At 36.6% G+C, this 20,055-nt stretch overlaps 1 protein-coding gene across 1 annotated transcript in view; it reads right to left on the bottom strand.

The window, feature by feature from the left end:
* BMP5 (bone morphogenetic protein 5) overlaps positions 1–20,055 on the bottom strand; it is a 115,510-nt gene that overhangs the window by 7,832 nt on the left and 87,623 nt on the right. Inside the window, exon 4 of the mRNA XM_014851756.3 lies at positions 8,013–8,207. Coding sequence (XP_014707242.1) covers positions 8,013–8,207 — 195 coding nt within the window. The remainder of the gene's footprint in view (positions 1–8,012; positions 8,208–20,055) is intronic.

The raw sequence follows: 20,055 nt of genomic DNA, 5'->3' as shown, positions 1-20,055 counted from the left end.
AATAAACATCCCCTTAATTAGAACAGCACAAAGAGTTAATGTAATAGATAATTCCTTTTACCGTTTTTAGGGAAAAAGACACTTTTTCGTTACAAAGGCAGAGAATAAGTATTTTATGTTCTGGGGTCTCCCTTGCAGTGACTCAACTTTGCCACTACAACATGAAAGAAGCCATAGACAAGATGTAAATGGATGGATGTGGCTATATTCCAATAAGACTTCTCTTATGGAGACCAAAATTTGAATTTCATATGATTTCTACACAAAACCAAATATTATTTTTCTTTTGAGTCTTTTTCAAACATTTAAAAACGTAAAAGCCATTCTTAGCAATTGGGCCGTACAAAAACAGGTGACGGCCTGGATTCGGCTTTCAGAACTTACTTTGCCAACTCCTGCGTTAGACAATAATGAGAATATTTATTCATTCATCCTTTTCTTAATTAAGAATATTGAATATGAATAAAGACTTTGTAGCCAATAACACATACTAGTATATGTGAAAAGACATAAACTATGAATATGGTTATTTGAATTCCATGTTTATAGAAAAAGAAAGAAAGTAAAACTTCAAAGTAAAACTATATCTGTTCCATCTATGCAGCTTTTCATGCAGGCTAAGTGATGTATATAATGTAACATCACATAAAGGTAACGAGCAATGAAATTTATAACAGAATCTGGTTCCAAGAGTCTGATTTCATAGAGCGCTAGGACCATATGTTTATTCTGTCAGAAATAAAAATTAATGGATACTGAGTGAAGTAAATGTTGTACCCAAACCAGCACAGTCTGCAGTTAGGTTTACTATTAGGTTTACTATAAATGGTTGGCAGAATAAACTGTGGGAGGAAGGGCAAGGAAATTAGATTTATATCTTTAAAACATATTGATTGGCAGCCCTTCAGATATTAAAACAAAATGGACATAATGCAACTGTTGATGAGCCTGCCTACAAATGCAGGGTCATGCCAGAAATTACCAAAATGTTCTGGTGCCACAGTCAACACTAGAAAAACATGCCAACATTCCTCAACCATAAGGCAGGTGCTATAAATGCAGCATTTCTTTGTTTTGTCTCTTAATGGCAATAATAGTGAGAAACCACTGCCACCATATTGAAAGTATTGCTAACTCCTTATTGCACATTTCTTAATGATCAATTTCTGGAAACAGTGTAAATTTAATCTTTCTCTGCATTTGACTTTTAAAAAACTATTTTATCTTAGAAAAAGATCGTGAAAAAAAGTACTTGGAGGTAAAAAGTGGAAAAAAAAATCCTGAAATCTACATAGGGCTTCCATGTTCTGTCTACTAGTCCCTGAAAGAAACAACCAAGTAAATAAACATGGGCTAGCATAGCGTAGCTAAGAAGGGAACAAAAGAAAATCAAATCCAAACAACTCCAAATGCCATTTTGGGTTTCTTTTTCTTTCAAATCTAGTATTAGCTTCTTTAAGGGAGGAAATATAAAAGAAAAGAAAAAAAATCCAAAATACAATTTAACGCTTAAGTGTGGCAATTACTTAAACAAACCAAATATAACGAGATACTGTGTTTCAAAGCAAAAGAGATGTTAGCATTCTCACGCTTACTTTCCAAAAGGAAAGGGAGTCAGCAGCTACAGCACCAGGATTTTAATGAACTTACAGAAAACGAAAATGATAAATGAATGAAGGTATAAGACGTAAAGAAGCAGGAATGGTGCTAAAGTAGACCACTCAATAAGATACATTTCGATAAGGCGTTGGGGACAGAGAAATTCATAATGAACCCCAAAAAATAACAATCCCCCCAAAAGATGGGAGATTTCAAAATGTTACTGTTATTCTAACCTAGTCACCATCTTCCATAGTCAGTGAATTCTTCATTTGAATTTGCACACAACCCAGAAGGAATTACTGTTATTTATTTGTGTAGGGATAACTGTGTGGGTCTATGTACTAATGTGTGACACAAAACAGACACCACAAAATAATAACTAACCAGTTAGTTATTAAAGTGTCTATGAGGATGATCCAAATAACATGCTCACCTTAGAGCTCACTGACAGAAAAACCTCTCCACAAACCTGAGTTTCCAATTGCCTGCCAGGCATCAATAAATGTAAGTGCCCCAGACGCCTCCTACTCACTTTTTCACTTGGGACTTCAGTGCTCACTCGTTTGGTTAACAGGATCACCAGTCATCTAGCGGCCCAAGCCAGAAAATTTAGTAAGTTTCTTGATTTTCTTTCTTCCTCCCTCCTATCCTACATTAAATTGGTCCACAAAGCCCCAGTAACTGACCCATTTCTAGCCTAGTTAACCTGTTGGAAGCCCTTTGCACTCTTGGTTACCCCATTCTTCTTCAACATCCTCTTCTGGTAACTTCCTCCTGGGATAGCACTTCATCCCTGCTCGCCTCTTACATCTCTGACCTGTCTTTTGCCTCTTTTATGGAATTGCTTTCCCGCAGGAGGCTCCATCCTTGATGTTTGTCTTTTACTTTGTTTCCTGTGGCACTGTCAAGTCCTATGCTTTATCTAACAATTTGGGCTCATAGCTACATCTTTTTCCTACACCTTCCACTTCTTCTTGACACTCCCGTCTCTAGTCCTGTCTCACCCACCCACTGCTGGCCCCATCACATGTTTTGGTTTCCACTTCCCCTCTCTCCAATCTCTGATCTTTATTGCTTGGAGGGTTGGACTAGACTCCCGATCATTATTTGGGCTCTTAATTTCCTCCCTTGGCATCCTATCCTTCACTCTGATGCCAAATTTAACTTTTTAAAATGCATATCTGATTATGGCACTCCTTTATCCAAAGGCCTGCATGAAGACACCATAGCTCCCTCTATCACATAACCTACTCTTTGTGATTTGGTCTCTGCATAATTTTCTGGCTGATATCACACGTCTCTCACACAAGAATACTTGTATACCCAGCCAGGTGACAGTGGTACATGGTACTACGACCACATACATCAGTGTGAAATGCCTTCGTCCTCCCCTCCATTTCTGGTAAATGTCTGTTCTTTCTCACATAAGTCCCTCACGAAGTCTTCTTGTGCTCTAACTTTCCTGCTCTCAATCTACCTTACAGCTACGCTTGTGCGTGTCTTTCCCATTGTCTGTGTGAGCACTTTTTAAGGAGACCTTATGCCATCCATCTTTTATCAGCAGATAGTTAATACTGCTCTTGTCACATAATGGGGGCTTATTTAGTATTGAATAAATGTCATTTCACAATAAATCATGCCCAGGTATATTCTCTCAGTGGATTCTCTCTAGACAGAAACTTGACAACAGACACAATGCCTTAATATCTATTGACAATTTTTTTATATTATATAATTAATTGCTCAGGTAGATTGGCCAATTTATGTTAAAGATTCTAAAATCTCTCTTACTGCTGAAGTCTGAAAGGCCAAGAAATCTCAATAGGTGATCAGAGATATGGGTACTTACTAGAGAGACAGAGAATCTCTAGTTTTCTGTGATGTAAGAGTCTGAATTCTTTATGTACCAGCTCTAAAAAACCAAACCATACAAAGTCATCTTGAAAAGAACAATAATAATGGCTACCCCTGAATGAGCATGTACTACTGTCCTCAGTTCTTTATACATATTAACTTATTTAATCCTCACAAGTCATGTAATCTTACCCTATGAAGCAGTTACTATTAACATTCCCACTTTACAGATGAACAAACAGAGGCAGAGAGAGGTGACATTTCTTGTCCAAGATTATACAACTAGTGAGTGGTGGACCCAGGATCAGATTATAGGATGATAGAGAGATGTAGATAAGTGTACAGATGGAGAGAGATAGAGAGAGATAGAGCAAGATATTATATGCAGCAAAATAATTGTTGTTTTAGGAAAGATTCCCACAATTTCGCATGTTTCAGGTCACATATATCAGCTTTTAGTGTTAATTATTGTAGAAGTAATGTGGATGAGAAACATTCTCACATGTGCAGCCTTGCAGGATTTTCACTGCAGCATTGATTTTGAGAGCCCCAATTTGGAAACAATCAAAATGTCTTTAAAGCGTGACAAGATTAAATAAACTCTGATCCAAGCACCATTGAATATACGGCAGCATTAAAAAGAATGAGGTTGCTCAGCTTGAAAGATGGCTGAGACACATTGTTAAAAAAATATGTAAAATCAATTACATGACATTCAGGAAAAAGCAAAACTATGGAGACAATAAAAAGATGAGCGGTTGATGGGGGAAGAGAGAGATGAATAGGCAGACAGAGGCTTTTTAGGGCAGTGAAGATGCTCTGTATGGTATTATATGATGGATATATGTCATTACACACTTGTCCAAACCCACAGAATGTACAACATTGAGAGTGAACCTTCAGGTTTAGTAAACTATAGACTTTGGACAATTATGATGTCTCAGTGTCGATATCTCCTTGGTAACATAACAGAAGAGACATATGTATAGAGGAAAAGATTTGGAAGTACACGTACCATGTTGATGCCAGTGTATCCCAGTAGCCTATCTCAAAAGGATTAAGTGATAAAGGGAGAATTTTAGCTTTATTTATGATTCGATTATTTTTAAATAATGAAAAAGTACATTAATTATATAATATAAAACATTCTGAAGAAATAATGTCAATTAATTGTTCTATCTGATTTTGATTAATATCTGTTTGTACAAGAGGCGTGACTTTACATTGTGTCCGTTAAGTAAGACATAGTGCCTATCAGAGTGAAGAATAAGTGCAGAAGGTTTCCATTTCAATGACTTCCTGAAAGACTTGTCCTAAAATATCACCATGGTTTCAGGCAGGGCCGCCGGTGATTGAATTCGCCTTCAAAGATCCCTGGTATACAGCACGCAGTAAGCAATCTTTTCAAGCAGTTCTGCAGGGAACCACAGCTTGCCATTTGCCCTGTTAGTTGGTCCAAATTCTTTTTTTTTGTTTTCTGCTTTTTCTCCCCAAGTTCCGCCAGTACATAGTTGTATACCTTAGTTGCAGGTCCTTCTAGTTGTGGCGTGTGGGCCACCACCTCAAGGTGGCCTGACAAGTAGTGCCGTGTCTGCGCCCAGGATCCGAACCAGCGAAACCCTGGGCCGCTGAAGCTGAACTGGAGCGCGCGAACTTAATGACTTGGCCAAGGGGCTGGCCCCTCAAATTCTTAAGACTCTGTTCTTTGCAGTGTTGATATATTCCTTTGCACATCATTTTGCTCTCAGTAAGTTCTTTAAACTCTTATCAAATTAGTGCCTTTTTATCTTAAAGTGAAGCTAACTTAAAATTTAGCTTTGCTTCCATTTCCTTCCCTCCCACACCCAATTCTGATACATGTACATTGTGCTGCCTCATCGTGAAAGATGCACTACCTCCCAAAACGTGTTTGCTCAACCTTCTCGCCAAAAACCTGAAGAGGGACAAGGAGGGACAGGTTTTGCAGAAAATCTGGGAGCAGTGTTTCTGCACATATTCACTTCAAAAACGAAGTTCGTTTTTCCCATACGCTCAACACGGTAGTTTAGTCAACAAATATTTTGGGGGTTCCAGTTTTGTACTAGACATTGTTCTAGGCTCTTCCACAGGCGTATGGCAGAATAAAGGGGCATTGAGAAGTTGAAAGGCAAGAGTCATTGAAATAGGAAAAAAATGGGATAAAAACAGCAAGAATGACCTGGGTTTTAACTGGGCACTAACTGAGACTTTCCACATTTGATGATATGCTCTGCAGAAAAAATGCACTCAGGCAAACAGCTCTCCCCAACTTCCCCATTTCTTAGCCGTGTAGTGCTCGAACAATATCTTATTGTAAAAGCCTAGAGGCATTACAGCATTTATTATTTATATTTGGATAATTTTAAAACTTCACTGGCATTTCAAGTCTCCTAAGTATCAAATTTGGTGTTTCTATTAGCTTTCCCTTTCCTCAAACCCCTGTCTTTTAGGCCAAATCCTATGAGACTTTTTCTTGTCTGCTTGATTACTACCTATTGAAAGGTTAAGTCTCATAGACACAAACCAGCTACTTTCTTTTTTCTTATTATCAAAATATGAACACGCTCCAAAACCATCTACCACATATTTCACAGAAATGGTTGCCAATGACAAACTTTTTAAAAAGAAAACATTGGTCTATATTAGAATAATTTTGTACTCTAAATGGTGTTAGGAAACTGGTGAAAAGTTACGTGATTTCTGTTCCATGTGTTTTATTCATCTCTGGTTATAGAAGTACATTTGTTACTTGTGGTCAGGAAGAGACGATAAATAGAATTCACCAACAGGGAAAAAGACTTTGATGATTCAGTCTCTGGAACGCCTCTGCCAGAGTCATTAGGTGCTCTAGCAATAAGCAGACAACTTATAATTTTCCCTTTGTAATTTCCTCAAAAATTATTTACTATTCTATTCGAGGTTTAACAAAGCTTTTCCTTAATGCAGTCTGCTACATTAAATTAAAAACATTTCAACCAATTTCGGAACCATTCTACATGAAAAGAAAAATATACAACTTTGACAGGCTAGTATTTACAAGGAAGAAAAGGTCTTAGAAAGTTATTTTTCTCCATCTTTCATATTAGGCAATTACAATTTTTGCCAAACTAAATATCTTGTGAAGATCTTTATAAAATAGCTTTGTAACAAGGCCCTAATATCATGTTTTACTTTCAAGTGAAAAAGATGGTTAAACTTATTTGTTGGAAAGTTATTTTAAAACATTGCTCTCTCCATGGCATGTCATTCAGTACGATGTAATTCCATACAGAAATCTTCCCTCTGCTTCTGCTGCTAGACACCCCAAATAGACTTCTTTCTAACGTGATTCTCCTTGTGCCCACACTTTAGGAAGATTCCGTGAGTTCCATTTAGTATTTTTGTTGTGAATCCCAGGTGCAAAAAGAAAATTATTATGTGGTTTTTGTTTTATTTATAATCATTGTTATCTAACACTCGTACATGTTTAATAAAAAAGTGCAGTATGATTTGTCAGTTTCAAGTGATTTGGGAAAAAATGAAGATTTCTGGAATAATGGCGAACAGTCTGAATGTGTCTGTTTGGAAGCGTGAAGCATCCTCATTTGCTGAAACAGCAGATGCAGGCTCTTTTGTTCACCGGCTCACCCATCGTGCCTCGCAAGTCCTCTGCATATGGTGGCCATTAACATAGAAGAATACATATTTTACAAATGAACAAACATATTGTACTAAGTTGGGAGAGTAAGCTTTCCCCTTCGAATGGATTTATTTTTTACAGATAACGATAGTTCCTTGGAATAAAATAGTCATCATTTTCGTCTAAGAACAGCTTATGAAAATCTGTTTGCAGCCTGGACTAAACGAGATACTTGGTAGTATAAATAATATGACTAAATCACTTCAGATTTTGGCAGTGAGACGCATTCAGCTCAACTGTAATTTTATTTCCTTGTCTATCAATTAATAAAATTAAACTGCAAGTACATCAGGATCAATTGTGCATTTGTAATATATTGTTGTTAGATTTTATATATGCATGTGTGTGTACACACAGACACACTTAAAGCAGATTAGACAGCAGCCCTCCAAATAATTAATGGAACTATACAGATTATCTTAATTCTCATACAGTCAATCCCGCTTTTATTGTCAGAAAAGTTTTAAGCTGCATGATTCACATGTATTAAGTACTAATCAAATATTTTAATGTTTACCTGGTTACCAGTCCACTTTTGAGAGGCCCTGGGGAAGTCAGCTCAGTAAGTTGCATAGTTTGGTTTTGGCTGGACTTTGTTGATGTAGCCATTTCATAATTTCATTACTGCCAGCTTGATTTTAATTTGAACTGAATCTTTCAACATGTGAAGGCAAGTCATACCTACTTTAAAATGAATTACTGAGTGACCCACTGATGAAACATTCTGGAGATGCTAGAAACATCGCTGGATGATTTAATAGACCAAATGAAGGTATATCCAGAGGGCAAATTTATTGTGGCTACTTGATTTGCAACATATGACCCCATAACTCTCTGTGCACAACTGGTTTTATCTTACCTCCAACACTGGACACTCTGGAGGAGTCCTGATGAGAGCTGGATTTATTGCGGTTTTGATTTTTTCGCTTGTTGGCTGCCCTCACAGATCGAAGGAGGACCTCACTCGCCTTGAAGAAGGCCACCATGAACGGTTGCTTTGACTGAGGCCCATGTCTTCCCACCAGACCAGCGGATTTTACGTTGATACTGCGTCCTAGAACAGAATATACAAGCACTTGGTTCCTGAAAATGAGATAAAGTTTGGCTGACGTGAACGAATTCTGAGGGTACTTTGAAAGAGGGGAAAGTTTTAAAACATTATCAGAATGTTTTCTTTTCAGGCCAAAGATTCTTATAAACATTGAAAGTTTACTATTGCAGATAATTATCCATGCTTGTTTTTCATTTTGCATCGTTTGTCCACCACAGAGCTGCCTTCACTAACTGATACTTCAGACCTGGAAGTCAGCACTATTATAAATGGAAATATTTACATTATAAATGGAATACATTTACATATTATAAATGGAATGTCCACATTAAATAACAATTTCAAAAATACTAGCCATGGGCTCTTCTGCATTCAATGCCCCAGAATTTTCTTCTAAGTGATAAAAACTGAGTGGCTGGCTGGGCCTTTCTGTTTTCTCCAGCTTATTTCAAGCCTTTCAAGTGTTAATTAGTGCTGCTAGCCTTCCCCCTTCACCTCTGGCCTGTGCCCAGTAAACTTTACAAAGTTATGCTCTACTTAAAGCTCTTCACAGATCATTCTAGAAGCCTCTGCTGGGGATGGAGTTCTGCTCTAAGCTCCAGTTCTTTCTCATTGTGAACTATTTTGAAATAAACACGGAAATTTCAGAATTCCTACTCCTCTGAGTTTCGACACACACACCTGAACGTTTACTGAAAGGATTTCAGAAGATGCAAAGCAAGCCTGGAGACCCTCAGAAAGGAGAAACATTCCAGGTGATCTCGGAGACTGTCTCTAAACCCAGCTGCATCCCAGACCCTTCTGAGCCTATCGGTGTGGTTGTGTATCAGAGAAGGAGTGCAGCGGGGGCCTGCACGTGAGCAAGTTAGAAGGCAAGGTGTTCTAGACACTGAAGTAGATGTCGATAAAGTCTCTCTCCCATTGGAGTAGCAATAATAACATTTATAATAATGCCAAATACGTTTGGAGTGCTTGCTATGTACGCGCTAGGCATTTTTCTGTATCTTTCATGCACTATTGACTTTGAGTCCACAAACACCCTAGGAGTTAGGTATTACTATTTCTCCTTTTTACAATTCAGGCTTGTTATGCTCTTCTAATTTCAAATAACTATCGCTGACAATTTAAAAAAATATTTATGCATCTATATATAAAGAAAACCATTGGCTGATATTTGGTTCCATGAAAATCACCCACAGGATGAACTATGTAACCTTCAGTTGTAAATTTAGTTGAGAATTACTCAAAACTCATGCAAAATTTCTACTCTAGATACAGAAGTTACCGATCTTTTAAGAGGACCATATAATGTGGTTTGAAATATGTGCATGATTGACTCTGCCTTGCCCCCTGAGAGATGTGCATGTTTTCTTAAAATATTTATTCAGTAAAGACTGTGGAGCAACCTCAGTCCATTATAAGACCTGACTCACCTTAGAAGAAAGAAAAGGAAAGCAAATCCCTGAAACAGCATCAATGGCATTTTCGCAAATAAACTCTTGCTCTTAACAAAATTTATTTTGGCAGCATAAACACTTTTGTGTATACTTGTATTGTGCAGAGACCGTCTACCGTCAGAAAATGAGACCGTGTCATGTGAGGTTGTGCAGCTGTTGGGAGGGACACAGAGGTCCTTTAAATGTGGAGGTATTGGTTAAAACAAAAAAGAAAAAAAAAAAGAGCGTGCACCAATGCAGGCAGTGTCAGCATCCCAACTGTTCTACAATATATCGGGAAAACTTGTTCGATTCCTACAACTATTAAAATGTCTATCTGCCTCACAAATGCCCCTCCACTCAGTCCTACCAAGAAAGAACTTACAAATAATCCAAGAAGCCAAGCTTAAACAAATAAGCATATAGGTTTCTCTTGCAAATGCAAACTTACGGTGGCTCTATGCCAGAGTCTATATTTCTTAGAAAAACTCTATCACTGGCATAAATGAAAGAGGCAGTTTGATTTGTGGTCAGAGCAGTTTCCATTCTACTTCCACTGTAACAAATGTATTAATTCAGCTCAGACTTCCTCCTTCTGGCAGCCCTTTTGCTGTAAAAAGAGAAATTAGAAGTTCCAGCCAAATACCATACCTTGAACTGACCCACTTCAATACATAAACACTCTTACAACATGTTTATTCAGGTGTAGCACTTGAAATTGGTTTAAGATGTTTCCAGTGACAGAGAGCTCAGCAAAAGAAAAAAAAAAAAAAAAAGAACTGAGAAACTTAACTGTTATGGAGTAGAATAACTGGCAATCTGTTCTTCCAATTTTTGTGTTTTTTTCTGTCTTGGAGTACAACATAAAAAGTATTTGTTGAGCTTTTATTTTGATTTTTTAATGAAGTGTTAATTTAACAGAAACTAAATTTTTACTTGTACACATTGATGATTGCAGAAATCGTTTTTAATATATGATCTTTCTAATACCGAAATAGGTTGCTGCAAAATGCTCACAAATGGAATACTACAGCGAAATCGGTTTTCCATTCATTACGACACACTGACCTTTTTATAGTTAAATACGCACTTACATAAAGTTCCAAGTTCCCTTTGGTTTGCAAAAGAGTTTCTTTTATTATTATTCTAAAGACTTTCAATGTTTTAATTTTTATCTGTGGAGAAATAATACTGCTCTAAAGATTTATGTCCTGAAAACTGTAAAGATGTGTGTATGTTACAAATATGGGTTTCTTGGGCTTTACAAAGGCGGATATTGTGTGTGAAGCAAAGGACCCTTCTAACCAACGTGAACTCCCTTTAAAATAACTTTTGATATTATTAAGTTTCCTCTTGGTTTCCTTTTTACTTCAGCAATGAGGTGACCATTAAGATTCCATAGGTTAATGCTTGCTCAGTTACTCTTGGTCTTGAGCTACACCATAGAAGCATTAACTATTTGACCCACTCCTTCAGGCACAACATACCTACACTGATTATGTTGCCTAAACCTTTTGAATGGCTCAACACTTGTTTTTGTTAGAAGTGCTAATGGGAACCCAGACTATCCGCATGCATTGAAAATAGTGAATCTTTGATAAATTTATTTGAATGTGTTGAATTTTATTATTAAATGCACAGAATGTTTTAGATATTACAAATATATAAATAAAGAAGCCTACCTAAAACATTTTGATTTAGGAAAGCTATGTGGGGGTATGTATCTCCATGGATTCATTTTCCAAAACTGATCCTTATTTTTGATTTCTAGTTAAAAAAAATATAGAATGATAAAGGGATAGTATATAAAGATACAGTACTGGATATACAGTGAAAATGAAAAAAGTATTAAAAGGGTGATAAGGACACCAACTTGAGCCCAAGCTTAGTCACATTAGGATTCAGACATGTCCAGGCATAGCTAGTATGTTGTAGGTTTAACTCATCAGGCATGTATTTGAATGAGTATGGAGCGAATTCATGGTTTTCAAAGAACTCATCCTAAGGGAAAGGATTCATAGATTCATAGATTCAGAACAATGTCCCAGTGAGTATAAGGAAGCCATGATTTGGAGTCTGTAACTAAGAGTTCCTTCGGCACAGCTCCAAAGTTTGCACGACTAACTCCTAAACAACAAAAGGGTTCAAGAAAATCTAATAGAACTGTTTTTATCCAAAGTCCCTGTAAAATACTTGGAGGGCAAGGTAGCACTCCTTTGGAACTTGGTTAACAGTGTGACCAAGCGGTAGAAAAATATTCTTTCTGCTTCAGAAGAATGGCTTCACAGCTCCACATTGGTACAGAATGACAGCAACACAACATAGGTCCAAGATTATCTCCTGTACCAGCATCAGCATTAGCTTCAGAGAGTGGTAGCAGCTCAAAGGTGAGCAGAGCAGCAATCTGATGCCATTGGGAGTTTTAAAGTGCACCAACAACTGTACCAAAGTGAAAGGCAGTGCTAGTGATGGAATAAAGTGGCCCCTAGAGTAAGAGAACAATTCCTTTGCATGATATCCATGGCCTAAGGTTGTACATTAGTAAGGGGGAACAGAAATGGTTCGCTAAATGGGTGAAGAGATAACAAGAGAGGGAGAAGAAGCTAGTTGTTGGGAACTATTCAAGCTTAAATACACTTGGGCTCTCCCATACAAATGGGAGGGTAGAGGAGTTAGGAAAGGTTCTTTGAAGGATATACCAACATTCTAGTGATTTCACTGACGGCAGCTAGACCGAAAAAAGCATTGTTTGCGTTCAGTTATGCCAGGTTTGTATAGAATTCTTGGATTATAAAATGAAAGGGATAATGAGAACAAACATAGGAGTCCAGAGTTTGGTATTGGCAGAGGTACTGTCCTCTGCATTTACGAAAAGAATACCTATTAACTCTTTGCATATGAAAGTGTGTTAGAACTATTCATTCCTTAGCCATCTTGTTTTTATCTCAAAATTATGGTACAGATACTGAGGGAAAAGAAACAATTTAAGAAGCAAATATATGGGCATATTATTTCTCAGTTTTACTAACTGCAGAGTGAATTAAGACAGGGTTAGGATGATATCTTCTAAAGAGATGATTATCCTTCCCACACAGAAATCTAGAGGGAACTGCGTGAGGCTGGGGCTCTAACCTACTGAATTTTGCCGTGACTGAGGATGGAGGTTGAAGACTTCTAGCTCTAGATCTGATCTTCTTACCCCCATGACTGTGTGTAAGCCCTGGGGTCAGGGGATTGTATTCACATCTGCCTAGGACACAACTGACTATTTCAAATTTAGGCTCATAGAGAAGGTAGGCTGGCAAACCAAAGATCCATCCCAACTCACTGGTTTTGTATTTCAGACCATTCTTTTTGGAAAATGTGACTTTCAAAATGTTTATTTCTTTAAAAACAGGGTTATTAAAGGAGACTCTGACATAAAACAGCTCTTTAGAGACATGTTGATGTTATAAGGATAAGTGGTTCCAAATATGAGCATTTAGTTTCCCTCCAGAATACACAGTTTGAAAAACATTCATTTGAGGATTTATCAGAGTCTAAACGTTGATATCTCTAAGATGTTAGCATAAATTCCAGTTTGTTTTTTTCTCCTGTAAACCCACAGTAATTGACTGCTTAACCCAAAACACCTGTGATGGAACTTGTGCACAAATTACCTTTCCTTCATTTCAAAACAGTCTCTTGCAGCATCTTTTACAGACTATTTCGTAGGAAAATCAGTGCACTGTTGCTCGTTCACACACCCTCCTGATCTTCGCTTATTTTCAATCTGTGATTAAATTTGATTCTGGTGCTCTTAAATTATAGTTTCTGTGACTCTAAATTATACTGGAATTTTACCCTTTTTAGAAACAGACGATTTAAAATGTGCAGAATTCTCTACCCAGCATACAGGCTAAATCATTTTTATATCAGATTTTAAGGAATGTGGGGAAGACAAAATTCTGTCTACTTAAGTTCCACATACATTTTAAATCAGTGCAACATTAAATTAAGTGTACTGTAATCTAGCTGTAAATTTAAATTCTGTTATAATTTGATGAAAACTTTACACAGTTTCTAGTTTTATAGTAAAAGTACAGATCTATTGCGAGATATAAGCACATGGATTTGAAATATCACAAACAGAATGTTACATTCATGCTCAGAACTTTGTGAAATTTTTAAGATGGTTTACCTTGCCTTATAATCACAAACAAAAACAAGGAAAAGCTGAGATTTTAAACTATTTCGGTCACACTGGAAACTCACAATTAAGTAGTATTTGAAAAAAAATATTTTGAACTTGAGTTCTAGGTAGTAAAATTTTTGAGTGATTCTTCATAGCAATTCTGGGATTTTGTTTAAGAATCCAGGCTCTTCCTACAATGCCTTTGCTAGATCTTTCTAGTCTCTTCTTTACACTGACAGAAGAGTAAATTTAAAATATCCACTGTTTTATATTATATTCACAATTATACACTCAGTATAAAAAGTGTCAAAAACAAAAGAAGGGACAAATGTAATAATATATGTGGATACAGGTAAGACTCTGTGGCTGGTAATAAAGAGGAAAAGACACATTGGACGTATGAAATCTGGGGAGGGCCATTGGGAACCGTATCCTGATGCACTGACATGAATCGTGAGTTGGGAATTATCTACAGACAAGAAATGTGGTTAAAATTCCCAGTAACACAACAGTATAAGAAATCCATTTTCCTCTATGATCAGGGTGTGTGAGGGGTAGAGAAATTTAAAGGAGGAAGAGATTTTTAAAAGAGTTGAAATTCCTTATAAAAAGTTTGCGGAAGGGACTGTAATGCCCGCAGTTTGAGAAAGCGGTAGGGATTCAAAAATTGGACATTTGGTCAGAAAAATTGGCATGATGACTCAAGGCATGACGGGGGAAAAAGCATACAGTTGAGATCTGGAGCTCCTGAGACTCCAGGAAGGAGGGCCTGGGGAAAGAAAGGCCGAGAACCATAAAGGATCAGGGCCAGAGGTTTGTGCCTAGTTATGGAAACTGTCCAGAACGCTCCAATGTTTTATTGCACTGAGGGTGGGACTGAGGTGATGGAAAACGATGTCTCCTTCCATGGGACATCAGTCTGAAATGAGGAGGCTCAGGCGTGACAAGCCCAGCACATGCTTTTTGCTTGGGACCTCTTTGCAGCTAGTGGAAACATGAATCACAAACTAAGAATTGTAGTTTACCTTCACATAAGCGCTTGCGTTTTAATAGCTCTTCTCTTTATATATAGCGCCTTTCCCCTGAGACCCTACGAGCTTTTCAGACATCATCTGTCACATGCCCCTAAAAGACTGGTTAGCAGTTGGTCTTACATCCCTCATTTATTTTAAGAAAGCAGAAACATTCTTTTCACAAAACTATGGAAAGAGTGGATTATTTTTAACTTTTTTCCAGTTATTATGTGACATTTTAAAATAAAAAACTATACATACACATACAATTCTTTCCTTTAAAATCATAGGAAATTTAAGTAAAACTAGAAGGAAGCAGAGTTTCAGCAGAAATCAACAAAAAAGCCTTTAAAAACTATTTCTATGTGTTAAGCTGTCAGTGAAGAAAGCTTTTTGACTTCAAACCTGTTTTAGTTTGTTTGATGGCAGTGAAATTAATTTAATTTCTTCCTCGGCATTTTATCTATCGTGGATGAAAGTGGTCTTTGAAAAGAACTTAATGCAGTTACTTGGGAAATTTATGAGTGTCTAAAGGAAACATTCTTTTTTACCAGCTTATATGATATATTATTCAAAAGAATTTTTATCATACGGAAAAGCATGGTTCATTAAATGTCTGACCTTTCCATTCAGTTTGATACATGAAAGTGTGAAATGATCACAAGCTATTTCCAGAATCTTTAGATTAATCCATACCACCAAAATGGAAGACGCATTATTTTGACACCTAACAAAAAGAAAGAGTGAAGAGAAGAAAAGGTATTTTCCAAAATATGCAATGAGGCACTGGTACTGAAATACCTAATATATGTACCACGATAAGTGTCTATTTTTGCCCCCTCAAAAACTGAGTTAAGACATTTAGGACTTAATTCTTTCTTTCATATATGAAAGTTGGATCACAAAACATTCCTCTGCGTGAAGAGATGCAGAACTTTTCTTCACCAGTTTCTCCTGTCTCTGGCCGTATCAAGAACATAAACCGGCCTGCCCCATGTAAGGCACCAGTCACAAGGTGAGATCTCACATCACCATGATGCCACGGTGGCCCCCAGAACAAAAGCATCCTTCTGAGCTGTCTACATGCAAAATAACAGCTGGTTTCCAAAAGTGTTTACCTTTTGGTCAGTCTGACTCAGCAGCATCATTGGATCTCGTAGCACAAGTAGAACTTTCATATTCGTATGAGTTGCATTACTTCAGAGAAAAATCATGTGACTACCTCCACATACAAATGTAGCTGGTGCTCAAGAGCAATAACAAGCATGACTTTCAAAACGATCAGGGAAATTGAGAATTGAGAAGGGTAGCCAACTCAATACTTTTGAAGGTAAGACAGAAGCAACAGCTGCCGTCTATCGAAGCCAAGTATTTTACCAGTTGATTACACGCATCGTCTATTTACTCCTCACAACAAGACAATGGCACATTTTTAAATGAATAAAACAAGGCTCAGAGAAGGGTCAGACTTTTAACTCGCCCTGCCAACCCTAAGGTTGTATGCTATTCCTCTAAGTGCACAGTGTTCCCCTTTGTTGGGATTGGTTACGGCTGCTGCTTTCATCTTGGGTCTCTGCTTTCCACCTTGAGAAGACTGGAGGAAAATCATCAGCTCACACATCTGCCAGGGACACACACACTGTGTCTGTCAAGAACAATGTTACAGTTGCTTGTTTTGTTAAGGTCAAGGTCAGACATTCCTTACCAAGTGGGAAGATATGGACTCAACATTCCTTACCAGCCACGGAAGGGCAGGTGATTTCCCTGATTTCTATTCCATTCAAATTGAAATTTGTCACAATACAGAGAAATTAGTAGGCATTTTTAAGGAGCTGGAATACGTAATTTCTCTATCAAAGCATTTTACCTGTAATTTCAAATTTTGATCGCCAATGGCAATGCATACTACTGGCTTTGGTTGTTAGATGATTTTGTTTCTTTTTGATTTTCTATCCCCTGTGAGCTTACACCAGGTGTGCCCAGGTTTAATTCAGCAGCACAGAACCAAGTGATCGATCATACCTGATACTAACTAAAGATTCTCTCTGCTTTCCACTGTGCTCTCAGCTCACGATGCAAAACCAGCACTGTTGTTATTTTTACAATATGTCTTTGGAAATGTTTACCAGCAATAAATTAAGCTTACAGTGGAAAGAGCAATGGGAAAGACAGAGTTAAATCTGGTGCCTGATGAGAATAAGGAGAATCTCATAGTTTTCATGGCCCTCAATCAGTATTACCATGAAAATATTTACCCCTCAGATCATTAGTTAAAGCAGAGTTAGAGCCTAGAATAGAGAATTTAACAAACAACAAAAACTGGAATCTGTTGCTGACATTGGCGTTTGTTTGGCAAGATTGGTGCACCATGGTTGCTGTTCTGAATTAGAGAAAATCGAAAACAGAAATACAGATGTAGCCAAACACTTTCTTATCCCTTTTCATTAAGGGAAATCTAAAAAATGTTAAAAATACATCTTTCACCAGATAATGAAGCAAGACTAACTCCCGTTTGTCTCCGCTTACTTTAAATCATTGATTTCAAAACTCTTTTTCATGTATGTTTTTGAGTTGTGATGCTAAAATTTGGATAAGCAAATTATGTTTACCATATGGCTCTCATTCAAATATAAACATACCATAAATTAAAACATAGAAAATTGCCTTTAAAACGTTGTATATATAATGGTCATGGTAAAACAGCAAATTCAAGTTTTTCAATTTATTACTGAATATATTCTGTAATCAACATCTATTCATAAAGAAAAATTATTTCTTTCTACTAATCATTATATAAGACTAGACTAGGCTATGAGGGGCCCATTTCAGAGTACTGATCAGAGAAAAATATAGATGTCAAAAATAGATACAGATCTTGAAATCAGAATCGGGACTCTTCATTTTCAACAGAACTAAAGGATCTGTAAATTACATTCAATCCATTGTTCAAAATACAAAGTTTTTAGAAAAGCAGTCATGGTTCACCCAATTAAGCTCTGCTTTTGGTGAAAAAAAACAAAGGCAAGCACATTGACAAATTAAAAACATATTTTATTGCCAGAGATTTTTCTTTTCAATTTTTTGGAAAAAAATTACACTAATGTGTTGTCCCCCACAACGCAATTCCAGTAGTTCAAGACCTCTTTAGGGTCAGAATAACATCCATTCACTATCATCTTTGATGCTGGGAGGTGGGATGGTAAGATGAGAGAAAGAAGTGATTTGATACTGATGGGTTGCAAAACAATAAATTAATAAATTTTGGAAACTGCACACTTAACTGGCCTCAGGGTGAGTTCACTACACCCGAGTTTAAACTACAAACTTGAGCCCCGTTGACACACAAAAAGGGCAGTGAAGGAGGTAGAGATGAGGACTCCGTGATGGCGTGTATGGATTAAGGGAGAGTAAAGCAGAGAAGGGAGGAGAGCCTATCAAAATACATTAGTGCGTGACATAGGGCACAAAAGAAAGGGGAAGTTCATTATCAAATTCAAAATAAAGAAATTAAATTTGGCTAAATTTAATCACATGTTGAAGTGAATCACTGGCAGCAGAAAAGTTACTTTTTCTTCGTTTCAAATTATGAATTTATCAAATTAGCTATAATCGTGCAGGGGCTAAAAAAATATTGAAGTAGCTAGATTTAGAAAACAAAAAATATGATAAAAATGCTGTTACTTTTTGTGGGCTAGATCCCAATTAAATTCCAGACAGAAAATATACAAACTTAAAGGTAATTCTCAACAAACCCAACAGAAAATTCAATTTTGTCCCAAAACAATCATTATTAACAGCATTGTTTTATTTGGAAATGATAAAAATACATTTGTGTTTTTTTCAGTTGAAATTTAAACAAAATTCATTTGTGAGAGTCATAGTACATAAGAACTGGCTCTGAAACAAATCATTTTTAGTTTCATGGGAAGATTTTTAAATCTTCTAAGGCCGTTTCCTCATGTACAAAATGGGATGATAATAGCGAAGCTAAAGTTGACATTCCATTTAAAGAGGTCAGCAATATACCTGCATTTAGTAAGTTCTCAGTCAATGTTAGTTTCCAATAATTAATATTATTTTGATTGAACATCATAGCAAATACATGATTTTAAGACATTAAAAATGAACTAAAGATGTGCTTGAGAAGTAAAACTTGGATTAATCGTGAAGAATTAAAACATATGAAATATTAGCATGGAAGAATAATTGATGTTGGTAAAAAGCCAAAATCAGGGCATAAAAAAGCAGATATTTGTATGGACAGAAAATAAGTTTTGATAAATAGAGTGAGTTTGAAATTACATGAAGTATAGTTAACAAGAATCTTATATGACTAGTAAGAGAATTAATAAGATCTTGAGATGGACAAAGTAGAAATTTAACAGTATTCCAAGATTTACATTTAGCTACTCCAGCCATGAAAGGCATATTGATGATTTTGCTCATTTTTATGCAGTGGGAAAATGGCAAAAATCTAAAGCATACAGGAAAGATTTATGTCCTCTGATGTGCTTTAAGACCTTACACGAGTTAGAAAACCCATAGGTCACAGCTTACATGGGCTTGGAAAATTAACAAATGCTGATTTTAAACCCCAAAGGAAATCTATGTCATATTTATTTTCAGTAGAAATCCAGTCATTTTTACCATAAAGATACCGGAATTCGTCTCAATGGAAACTTTTCTGAATCATTCACGTAATAGAACCAATGCAATTGTTTCTTTTAGACATCTTTTAAATACCTCTCCATGGCTTGATTCATACAAAAAATGTTTTTTATAAACTAATGCATTGCCATAAATTAACTTGTGTTTTAATGTCTTTGAAATTCTATAGAAATATGATAGAAACAGAAGCCACTCTAAAATGTCTAAGTTTTATGTTTTGTTATGATACTGAAAAACTTACCATGGCACTGAAAGTAAAAGAAAATATAATCCTACTAAACCCTGTAACAAGAGCTCTCTGGAAACCTTAATAAATATAGATTTTCAGCTATGAACTTCTGTCTGATCCCTCACAAGATTACTTGAGAACGTGTTTATGCCTGAATATTCCTCCTCGACACACACCCACACACACTTACCCCAGAAGAAAATTCATGGGATGTCTAACATTTCTTGCTTCTCTTTACCAGTTTCTATACCTCTGATTTTATATATCTTGAGTTTTGGGTTGAATATAACTATTTAATACCAGGTTCCTTTAAAATGGGTTATCTCTATTC

The sequence above is a fragment of the Equus asinus genome, chromosome 8 (assembly GCF_041296235.1).
Source record: "Equus asinus isolate D_3611 breed Donkey chromosome 8, EquAss-T2T_v2, whole genome shotgun sequence".
NCBI classification, from domain to species: domain Eukaryota; kingdom Metazoa; phylum Chordata; class Mammalia; order Perissodactyla; family Equidae; genus Equus; species Equus asinus.
This window is presented reverse-complemented; position numbering and strand designations above follow the sequence as displayed.